Raw genomic sequence first — 12,664 nt, forward strand, 5'->3', positions numbered from 1 at the left:
AACATTTTTGACAAATTACCGAATCCCAACAGAAGGGATTTGAAATCGCAAAAGCTCCAGATTCCCCGAAAAACATATATGACGTCGACGTGATTATTGAAAAAATATGCTCAATTACTGCGATACACTTGAATTGATATATGAATTCGATTATTAAGTTCGAGAAGGAAATTTAAAATTCACTTAAATGAAAAAAAAAATTCAATTTTTGAACGAGTTGTTTATATATATACTGCATTGTACATAACAAAGGATGTTTTTAGTATTCTCGTAGAAAAAGTAAACGACAACTTTATAACGACCTCAGTAACAATCTTCGTCTCCAGAAAAATGAATGAAGGAATCTGGATATGCCAACTCGGGTTCACAAATTGTTCCTTTTATAGCATTTGCAATTTCAGCTGACATTATCCTGAAATTAATATCATTTTTATCTAATGACTTGTACAAATAAAATGGCAATCTATTAGATATTATCCACACGTTCTGATTTTTCTCTTTATCAATCTTCAAGTCATTGGGAAATATTAATCTTTCACTGTTTTGTGCGACGACGCCTAGATTGCTTCTTTTATATGGTTTTCTAGAATCCCAACATCCTATGGCATCTCTGGTCACTAAATTGTAAAACATAATTCCATTCCTATCCATTGCAGAGGCAGATACTTGTCCTGATTTACCCCTACTTTGTCCCATAACTCTAAATGCGTTCTTCGTTTTCTCCCAACCTGTTTCATTGCAGACAACAGAAGTTTTAACGTAAAATTCTCTGAAACTGGACATAGGATGATAGTAAAGAATCCTGTCTTTTTGCACTTTGTTCCATGGCGACAAAGCTAAACCAAAAATTCCATCTGTCCACTCAAATTCTAGATCGTGAACCTTATAGGCAGCGGCTAGCGGATCTGGGTAGAATAAGTGGTCATAAATTCGCCAACTCCTGCCACTTTTCAAACTGTATACCACTAGTCCATACCTGAAGTAAAAACAATGCGGATGAATGTAAACGAAAAATATTCTTAAAAATGGCTAATTAAGTCGAGTGATTTCATATGACATAAACAAGTTCAATTCAATATAATAAAAAAAACAGTAATTCTTATGACTTGTATTGAAAAGGAATAATAGCTTCACTTTCTTTGATTGCCGATGTATAAGGCTAATCCCTCATCAGATGATAAGGGGTTTTGGGAAATTAGCAAACACAAGGATTATCTACTATTCATTCCATTATGTCAACGATTCGGTCCTGGTTAGGACCTTTTTCAGGGCTTTATATACAATAAAATAAGATTAAGTTGAGCGTAATTCACAATCTGTTGGGCACTAGGCGCCCCCAAAAACGGTGGATGTATGATATTAGGATGCTGGCTGGTAAGAGGTGAATAAACGTGGCACGGGATAGGAAGGTATGGAACGGGTGAAAGAGGCCTATGTCCAGGAGTTCACGAATACAGGTTGAAGAGGAAGGAGGGAAGGAAGTGTAGTTTACTGATTTTCTGACCATAAAAATATAATATTCGTAATTCTTAGTAAATTTAAGAGCACAGTGATTTCAAAGCTTCTTGAATACGCGGAGAGACCGGTCAGCAGACGACGCACGCTGAAGCAGCCAGTTTTTCTTTGGAGGACCAAGGAGCAATGCTGTTTTATGGTTACTTGCTCGAAAAATGATTTATTTATTTACAGAAAAGAGTCGAGGTAAATATAGTTATGAGACTCAGAATATAATGAAGAAAAATGAACACGAAACACACAATAAGATAATAAACTCCTAAAAAATTCCTTATAAAAAAAACAAAGAATCAGATATAAAACAAAAGAAGAATTAATTTACGTTGTAGGGGGTTTTGACAATAAGAGTCGGTTTTCCTACAAATTTTATTTATAATCGAAAATAGTTAGTAATCATAGAATTATATCAAAAATATCCCACTCTTATTGATGGCATTGCGCCATATGTAGTTGTATGAAATCGAATAAAGTCAGTATGTTGCGAATATCCAACGAGTTTTGATAGGTTATGGGCCCCTCGAGTTTATCAATTATTTTCTGAAATAGATAAATTGTGCTCGTTGATTCGCGGAAACATGAACTCGAACGATATCGCTAGTGTGCCGAAATTAAAAGGCAGGGAGAATTACGATGAGTGGTATTTTGCGGCTGAAAATTTACTGGTCTTGGATGGAATGCACAAGTACATCAAGCCGCCGGACGGTTTCGAAGTCAAGCCAGCGAAAGATGCCAAAACCAAGGCAAAGTTAATACTAACAATTGATCCAGCTTTGTACGTGCATATTAAAAACACCGAAAGTTCGAAGGCATTATGGATCAAGTTAAAGACCATGTTTGATGACTCCGGCTTTTCGAGGAAGATAACCCTACTTCGGCATTTGATTTCTATAAGATTAGATAGTTGTGACTCTATGGCTACCTATGTCACACAGATCATCGAAACAGCTCAAAGGTTGAATGGCACAGGATTTACAATATCCGACGAATGGGTGGGATCATTGTTGTTAGCAGGTTTGTCTGATCGTTCATCTCCAATGATAATGGCGATAGAACATTCGGGAATTCCGATAACTGCTGACGTCATCAAATCAAAATTACTTGTCATGGAAATCACCAATAACTCTGAAGTTGGCGGTACTTTCGTTGCAAGGAACGAAAACAATGTTGGCAACACTAGGCCGAAGAAAGTGATAGTTCCAGGTACATCTACGTCAAACAAGAAGACAATGACAGTCACAGATTCAACAACAAAAGAAATCGTTTGTTATAAATGTAAAGGCAGCGGACATTATCGGACCAGTGCCCATTGTTGAGGAGGAACGCCAATAAATGTGTTTTCAACGTTGTTTTCATTAACGGAAAGTTCAACAACACGGAATGGTACGTTGACAGTGGTGCAAGTGCGCATATGACTGTAAACATTGGATTGAAACATTCATCTTTCGCCGTGTTTACCGGAAATCGTCGTTGCTAACGAATCAAAGGTGTCGCTTGATTGCTCCGGAGATGTAGAAATCGTTTCAGATTTGAAATTTCGAATAACGGTCGAAAAGTTCTATGCGTACCTGGTTTGACAACGAACTTGTTATCAGTTAGCGAGCTCATCAGGAACGGCAACAACGTCGTATTTAAAGAAAAACATTGTTATATTTATAACAGAAATAATGTTTTAGTTAGCTGATTTAACTGATGGTGTTTACAAATTGAGGTTAGATTCGCAGAGTTACATGTTGGCAGCCCCTGCAGTAACCGGACTATTATGGCACAGAAGACTAGCTCATATCGATTGTACAGATATGAACAAAATGAAAAATGGAATCGTAGATGGCTTGTCATATGATGGTTCGTTCGAAGTTACAAAAGCAAAATGTACTACTTGTACATTTTGAGATGAGGTTGCCTTTCTCTCATGTTGGTGAACGAAGTACAGAAACATGCCATCGTATACACAGTGATTTGTGTGGACCTATGGAGGTGAAATCCCTTAATGGAAATAGATATTTCATGCTATTTGTAGATGATTATAGCAGAATGACTTTTATCTATTTTCTCAAACAGAAAAGTGAAGCCTTGAGCAGATTCAAAGAGTTTAAATCTATGATAGAAAACCAACAAGGGAAGAAAATCAAGATCTTTCACACTGATAATGGATTGGAATACTGTAGTAAAGAATTTGAAAATTTTTTGAACTTATGTGGAATTATTCACCAAAAAACTAACAGTTATACACCTGAACAAAATGGTGTCTGTGAGAGAGCTAATCGCACAGTGGTTGAAAAGGGCAAATGCCTTCTGTATGATGCAAATTTGGGCAAAAGATTTTGGGCAGAAACGGCAAATACAGCTGTTTATTTGAAAAATAGGTCCATTGTATCAGGAGTACCAAAGACTTTGACCATGTGGCATGGCTCAAAACCCGACCTTAGTCACATCAGATTATTTGGAAGCAAGGTGATGGTACATGTTCCCAAGGAGAAACGCCACAAGTGGGATAAGAAAGCCACTCAGCACATCTTAGTTGGATAAGAAGAGGATGTGAAGGGATATAGATTGTATAATGCCACCAAGAACACCATCATTACCAGCAGAGATGTCATCGTGATGGAAGGCGAGACAAGTGATATAACAACTAGTGAAGAAGCTATATGGATACCAGATGACAAGACAGCACACCATAGTGGAAAAACACCAGAGAGAAGCATGGAGGAGAAGAGCAGCGATTCAGTGGGGGCATCCTATGTTCCAGAGGTAGAAGGTCAAAATGACAGCTCTTCAGATTCTTCAGTATATGGTGACGGTGAAGACACACTTCATGAATCTCCACCAGGTGGGTTGCAGGTGCAAGAGGTCCAGACAACATCAGTTCCAGAGCCAGAGCCTTGTGTTAAAACGAAACGTCAAAGAAAACAACCTGAGCGTTTCGGCTATAACAACTTGTGGTTATCCAGTGCTGTTACAGCATCTGAGGAGATCTCAATCTCGAAGGCTATGGAGGGGCCTGAGAAGGAGCAGTGGAGGCGTGCCATGGCTGATGAACTGCAGTCATTCGAAGATAATGATGCGTGGGAACTGGTGAAAAACCCTGGTGATGTAACTATATTGAAGTGCCGCTGGGTGTTTGTGAAAAAGTTCGACACGGACAATAATGTGCGATATCGGGCGAGACTTGTGGCAAAAGGCTTTACGCAAAAGCCAGGTGTAGATTACATAATCGTACCTTTTCGCCTGTAATTCGTCATTCCACTCTAAGACTATTATTTGCTCTAAGTGTTAAAATGAAAATGAGCATAACACATTTAGATGTCGATTGAAATTTATTTTGGGAGGATTTTGCATCTCTTCACAAACCTTTTAGGGCTTTCACTCCCAATCTCTGAAACAAAATCAATTAAAAATGAAATCAACGATTTGCTCCTGCTCCGAAACGTTACGAAGAATTATAGTTTCAACGTTATTTATTTTGAGTTCATTGTCAGGCAACAATTTTTTCTAGTTAATTTGCTCCTGACAAATTAGTGCAAGAATTCACGCAGGAGCAAATCGTTGATTTCATTTTTAATTGATTTTGTTTCAGAGATTGGGAGTGAAAGCCCTAAAAGGTTTGTGAAGAGATACATTTAGATGTTACTACTGCTTTTCTAAATGGTTTTCTGAAAGAGAATATATACATGTCAATACCTGAAGGTTTTGCAAACAAGGGTGGGGAAAATGTCTTGAAATTGAAACGTGCTATTTATGGAATAAAGCAGTCGTCTCTGGCATGGTATGAGAAAGTAAAGAAATGTCTTTTTGAATTAGGTTTTAACAATAGTCAATATGAACCATGCTTGTTTACAAGGACTAAGGATAATGTGAGGATAATCATTGGTTTATATGTAGACGATTTCTTGATTTTTTCAAACAATGATAAAGAAACTGAAAAATTGAAATAGTTATTTTCCTATCAAGTGCGGAAAGTGATACTTGGCCGCACGAAACTGCCGTTGCCCGAACGATGCGAAGCAGAGTTCGGGTAAGCAGTTGAGTGCGGGCAAGACACTTTCCGCAAGAGTTAGGAACAATATTTTTTCTACAAGCGCTTGAAATATATAAATGTATCCATTTCACGAAACAGTTCATATCTCATTTGATTAATTCATATATAATGACAGACGTAATTCTGCATGTCATTACTATGAGTTTCTCATCGTTGACGTTCTGTGCATAGAAACATGATAGAATTTAATTTAATCTATAATATTTGCGTGCGGGAAAAACCCCTGCTAATCCATTCCCGCACGCAAATGCGTGCGGGAAAGAAATAGCAGGCGTTTTTCCCGCACCTTTCGGGAAAGTGACTCTTTGCAACTTGGAATGCGTGCGGGAAAAGGGTTGAACGCGCACGCTTGTAGAAAATAGTTATTTTCCTATCAAGTGCGGAAAGTGATATTTGCCCGCACGAAACTGCCGTTGCCCGAACGATGCGAAGCAGAGTTCGGGTAAGCAATTGAGTGCGGGCAAGACATTTTCCGCAAGAGTAAGGAACAATATTTTTTCTACAAGCGCTTGAAATAAATAAATGTATCCATTTTGCGACAGATCATATCTCATTTGATTAATTCATATAAAATGACAGACGTTATTCCGCATGTCGTTACTAAGGGTTTCTCATCGTTGACGTTCTGTCCACGCAAATGCGTGCGGGAAAGAAATAGCAGGCGTTTTTCCCGCACTCTTTGGGAAAGTGACTCTTTGCAACTTGGAGTGCGTGCGGGAAAAATCTTGAACGCGCACGCTTGTAGAAAAAATATATTATCATCACAGTTCAAATTGAAGGATTTGGGTCCTGTTCGGCAGTATCTAGGAATGAGTGTAAACGAAGAGAAAAATGTTATAACCATTGATCAAACGCAGTACATCGAACAATTAATTGAAAAATTCTGATCAGATGTCTGATTGTAAACCTCAAAGCACTCCTATTGAACCAAGATTGAATATTGAAAAATGTACAGAATGTTTACCTAATGTTCCTTATCAAAAACTCATTGGTAGTTTGATGTATCTGGCAGTCTTAACAAGGCCAGATATAACCTATGCTGTGAGCTATCTCAGCCAATTCAATACTTGTTATAATAAACGAATTAATTCAGATGCATAACATCCGCAGATAATTAAATCAACGAATGCTACGATCTAAATCGAACTAACAAACTACCATCGCTCGAAGTATTACCAGAATTTTCATTTCGTCGACAAGAGTAGATGCTGACCATGGTTTCGGTCTTATTTGACCTCGTCAGAGCAACAAAACTCAATTGTCAACGAAATGCTATGAATTGCCGGCTCCTTTTATTCCATATCAGTAGCGGGTATGGTGTATAAATACATCGTACCGACATCTGACAGAGAAACGGGAACCAACCCAATTCAATTTCCTAACTCTCAGAGCGAAGATAGCAGTATGCATCCATATGCTTTATTATTATTGTTATAATATGAGTTGTTATAATTATGCGAAACGAGTATTGAGATACTTGAAATTCACTAAAAACTATTGTTTGAAGTATTCTAATGATTCTCTGAATTTACAAGGTTTTGTAGATAGTGGTTGGGCATCTGATACCTTAGACAGGCAGTCCTATACAGGATTCTGTTTTGTAATGTCAGGGTCTGCAATTTCCTGGCAAAGTCGCAAACAAAGGTCAGTTAGTCTGTCAATGAATCTGAATATGCAGCTATGTCAGAAGCTTCTAGAGAGGCTGTTTATCTGAGAAATTTAATTCATGAGATAACAGGAAATTTCAATGTAATTAATTTGCACTGTGACAATCAAAGCGCCATAAAATAAGCATCTAGTCAACAGTGTCATAACAGGTCAAAACATATAGATGTGCGTTATCATTCTATTAAAAATGTCACTGATGATGGAATAATAAAAATTAAATATATTCCAACTGCAGAAATGCCTGCTGACATCCTGACAAAGGGTTTGCCTCATTTAAAACATTTTGAGTTTATGAATATGCTGGGTATTCTGAATGCATGATATTTTGTTTATTTTGATAAGTGCATAATATATCTATTATATTCTATATCGATAATGGGACTTCGAAAATTGAAGCCAGCCCGTGGCCGGAATCGACTTCTGCGCTTGTGCAGAAATATTAAGAATAAAAATACCTGATTAGCTCTGTCTCTTTCTGATACATCTATATCTATAAAGCTCAACTGTAGTTACTAATATGTATCAGTTTCTCATCTTCTGAATATTCTCATTGCCAAATTGATTATTGTATTGATTCTATTGAAGCATGGCTCTTTTAATGAGCACTCTTTACTTTTATATATAATATAACTACATATTACATTAAATGTTGACCCAAAAATATTTTTTATTGAGTATTGAGTAGATTTACAAGAGGAGAAATTCAGGAGGTGAGATGAAGTGTGATATATACACGTACACGCAATAATTGAAACATGTATGAAACAGTAATATAAAACGCACTTGTTATTATGTCACTCTTGAGTTTACTGAGTATGGACAATACCATTCCTTTTCGGCACTTGATTAGTATTTCACAAATCATAATGATATTGGTTGAATAGTTTTTATGCACTTATTTGGTTTGATCTCTTTTCGTTAATTCATCTGAGAGTTAAAAAAAACGGATACATACTCGATGAATTTAATATTCATTAACTTTCGCCTCACATAAAATTCTTCTCAAAATTTGTACAACAATTTGAAATAAATCATCATTCGAATTCATTCAATCATTCAACTTCAATTATGAAAACAACCTAACCAATATTTTGATTGTCATTTTCGAACTTCTAATTCGCGCATGCGTACAAGTGGATTCCTCCCAACGATTTGGCTTCATTTTTTGTCGTAGTCTAGAACGCGTGTTAATAGATATATGGATAAGTGGGGGTGTTAGTAATCATAGAATTATATCAAAAATATCCCACTCTTGTTGATGGCATTGCGCCATATGTAGTTGTATGAAATCGAATAAAGTCAGTATGTTGCGAATATCCAACGATAACTTTCAACAAACAACAACAAATAAAAATCCTCTCAATTGTTCTGTTAAGGGGACTTTTGTTATACGCACTTAATTCAGTAAGCGGCAGCTGCACTTGCCGATGAGCGGGGACGGGGACGCACTTAATGCAGGTAAAACGTGGACATAGGTAGGCGACACTGGGCGCGGTGGGGGTTCAGGAGTACGGCACTACTCAAGAGCGGCGCACTGGATTCACATCGACGTCACAGGTAACTAGCTGCCGGTACTGCGATGTTTCGAAAGTGCTTCTTAGTTTTAAACGATAGATGCTGGTAATACGAAGAAACACTTATCTTAGTTTCCAACGAGATGCTAATCTCGTGTTCTAGTGTTCCTCAAGGAATGCAGGGTATACTTCTTTAGTTCTCAGTTTCAAGATGCTAAGTTAGTCGGAGTGTTCCACACTTTCTTGCCATCTCGATTTTCGTTCCTGATATTTAAACCTTCCCGGATAGGGAATGTGAGTCATATGGAGTAGTTTAAGAACCGAACCCTAGAAACCTTACTTTTGGTACCTATGTCGGTCGCCCCATCTAGGCGTGGGTGTGTGTCTACAGTAGTTGTAAGTTGTGAAGACAATGCAGAAAACCGTTGCAAATAAATTCATGAAATCTATTTTGTGAAGTGGAAAATAATTTTTGACCCATTAAAACCCGATTGCACCGACTTATTTAAGACAGTATTAACGTCAATTCGGTGATTGCTAAGGTAATTGCTACAGATTTCAGAGAAATAATTGAGTATTAACATTAATCTGACCTTAAATAAATCGATGCACACGGCCCTTGAAGATATTATCTCAAAGTCTAGTAGGGAAGCTCGCAATGCGAAATGAAGAGTATTAACCCCCCTAGAGGAACAACCTAGTTCATCAGATTGAAGCCGAACTTTACCGCCGTAAAGTGGCGGTGCCTATTGGATTTTAAAAAAAGTATATGATGCTGAGTCAGTCGAGAAATTTTGGGGCATTTTATTCTAGAAGAAATCTGTTTTCTTCAGCCCAAGTGCTTTCAAAGTGGTCAGAATTTTTGGGACCGAAAAGACTGAAACATTTTTGTGCCTGGTCTAACAAAGCTTGAACGAGGAATAAACACTTCTTTATTGAAAATTCGATATCGATTTATTTTGAATCTATAATTCAGTTATGAGCAATTATGACCTATTTTCGTTCATTCAATGATTGATTCCCTGTTGTTAGTTCTTCGGTAAGGAGAATGTTGACTGGAAATCGCATAACTGAAGAGAAATTCAAGGTTTTTTGATACCCGCTCAAGATTTGGAAATCGTCCGTTACTAAGCTTTTGCGTGCCTATTTCAATATGAAATTTTTTAACTAAAATTATTCAGGAAATATGCCCCTAAAATTTTTGGACCTATCGAATTGTTTAACACCCCGTATGTTCAACACTGTGTTTTGTACAATTAATTCAAGACAAAAAATCTTACTCCGGTTATTTTCGTGACAAAAATTCCACTTTTTATTCACTAACAAAATCCGAAATCACAATTATACTTTTTTTCAGATTGTTCATCAGAAATTCCAATTGATATCGATTTCAGGATCATAAGATAATTTCATTCGAAGCTTTGAGTATCCAATTAATACACTCAATGTTCAAAAGTACATATACTAAAGCTGTCTTTCTATATAGAATTTTTGAGTTGGAAGTTTGTCCGAAGAGAATGGGAACAATCGTATATTCCAACGGATTACTAAACAATCATATAACCTTGAATATTGAATCACTTCATATAAGACATCAAGCAGTTAAAACAAAATTATTCTTCACCTCTAACAAGAACAGTCAAATAAGGCAACATCAAGATATTCCAATCTGCTCGATCGATACCGGACCTTTTTGAACAGGGGGGCCATAAAGTGTCATAAAAGTAGAAACTTTATTACTTCAATTGTCGAGAAGGCCGTAATCGCCATTCCAAATATACTGTTACAAGAATAACGTTCCTGGCAACTGAATTTTTGAAATATCTTCCTTACAAAAAACTTATTGCAGAAAAATCACGTGGGGAATAAGAACATCATTAATGGAGATGAGGGGTTGAAAAAAATATGCGAAAAACAACTAAATAGTGCTTCACATTAAGTACAGAGTTAAATCGTCAACACCTTCTGTAGTGTTGTAGAAGGGTGGCGATTTCGAAAAAATATTATATGATGTGTACTCTTAGTTATTTTCATCGAGGAATCGAGTCTCAAAGTTTCTGCCATTTATACACAGACGTACTCAAAAAGACCCTCGTCTCTTACAATTTGTTTTCTTTCCTTTGAATTACCTATATGAATTTCTCAAAAAAATACAACAGAAATAACCCAGAATAGTCTGGTTCAGAGTAGTTCGAAAATATTCTGGTAAAATATTTCCTGAGCAAGACTGCTTCGTCAGAACTCCATCGAGTAGTTTGTGTTGCTGATAGTTCAATACCGTTAAAGCTACAACAGGATCACTTGGAAACCGTCGAACACTCTGCCGAAAGTAAAATGCAGAAACTGATTGGCAAACCTTTGCATGGAAGGCACCAGAACGAGGTCAACCATGATTACGTCGACATATCTGCGTCGACCTACTGGTTGATTTCCGTAAGGTTGTTTCCTGAGACAGAGGGCTTCATGCTCGCCATCCAGGATCAGGTGATTCCAACAAGAAATTACATGAAATATATTGCCAAGGATGCCTCAGTGGCGGACGATAGCTGTCGTTATGGCTGTACGACACATGAAACTATCCAGCACATCACCGGGGGATGTCAGAAATTCGCGGGCACGGAGTACAAAAATAGACATGATGCTGTTGCCAAGATTCACCAAGAATTGGCACTAAAACACCAACTTCTAAGTTCTAAAAAGGTTCCCTATTACAATTAGCATCCGGATGCTATGTTGGAAAATGAACATCACAAGCTCTTCTGGGTTCGCACGGTTCTCACAGACCGGAAAATAACCCACCATAGACCAGACCTCATATTGCTCAATAAGGATGAGGACAGAGCACTATTCATTGAAGTGGCAATTCCAAATAATAACAATCTTTTAGATAGGCACACTGAAAAAATTTCAAAATACAGAGATTCCGAGGAACATTTCATCTACAGGCCTGATACCGAAGAAACTACTAGAGAACTTGAGGAAACTTCCGTTGGACGAAAATATCTATAGATTCATACAGAAGGCGGTACTGCTCGAAACGGCGAGAACTGTACGCAAGTACATGGGGAATGCAGAGGAACACCGTCTGCTCCGACAGAAAGTGCGGGTGGAGCAGGAATCCAACCTACAGCAGGGAGGCGAGGAGCGACCCGGACCCGACCACCACCACGAGCCCGAAAACCTGGAAAGGGCTCCAACAGAGCTTGATCCTTTTGATATCTGAGATATCTGGGATAAGTGAATTTACCTCTGAAGAGGAGTGTGAAATCCGCAAAGCGAAAGTCATAATAATAATATATCTTTATTTACCCAACAGGAAGATCCCAATTACAAGGTAAAAAGCATAATCTTCAATGTATTCAGCATATAAACCTAAATAAAAAAAGAAAATCACATCAAATTAATCAAAAACAATCTCAAAAATAAACAATAAAACAAAAATGATCCTTGAACTCAGCGAAATAAATCAAGTGCAAGCTCATCAACACATCTACATATACGATTTACTGGTGCAAGCTCGAACAGGTTCGTATGAGCTGCTGGCAAATAGAATGTAGTTCTTGACCTTGCTGTCAGTCTAGGAACATTCAGTGCCATTTTTGACAGAAGATAAGATGAATCAACTTCGCCTGTGAATACCTTCCGTGCAAATCTGGCACACCGTTCTTCATGTCTAAACTAAAGATTTGACCCTCACCTCGCCCATCACATGAGAAAGATCTGCACCTCTTTCAGGATATCTGCCAGTTCGTCTCTATGCCACATATTTCAGAAATGTACGATATATACCCTCCAGGCGGGAGATGTGACACTCATAGATTGGGAACCATATTAAATGTGCGTAATCCAATTTGCTAATAACAAGCATAAAATATAAGTTCCTTCAAGATGACAAATCATCAAATTCTCTACTGCATCTCAAAACAAAGCC

At 37.6% G+C, this 12,664-nt stretch overlaps 1 protein-coding gene across 1 annotated transcript in view; it reads right to left on the bottom strand.

The window, feature by feature from the left end:
* Positions 1-200: 200 nt before the first annotated feature.
* LOC123317101 (protein yellow) overlaps positions 201-12,664 on the bottom strand; it is a 98,965-nt gene continuing 86,501 nt past the window's right edge. Inside the window, exon 5 of the mRNA XM_044903474.1 lies at positions 201-976. Coding sequence (XP_044759409.1) covers positions 304-976 — 673 coding nt within the window. The 3' untranslated portion in view covers positions 201-303. The remainder of the gene's footprint in view (positions 977-12,664) is intronic.

This window comes from Coccinella septempunctata, chromosome 7, assembly GCF_907165205.1.
Source record: "Coccinella septempunctata chromosome 7, icCocSept1.1, whole genome shotgun sequence".
Classification (NCBI taxonomy): domain Eukaryota; kingdom Metazoa; phylum Arthropoda; class Insecta; order Coleoptera; family Coccinellidae; genus Coccinella; species Coccinella septempunctata.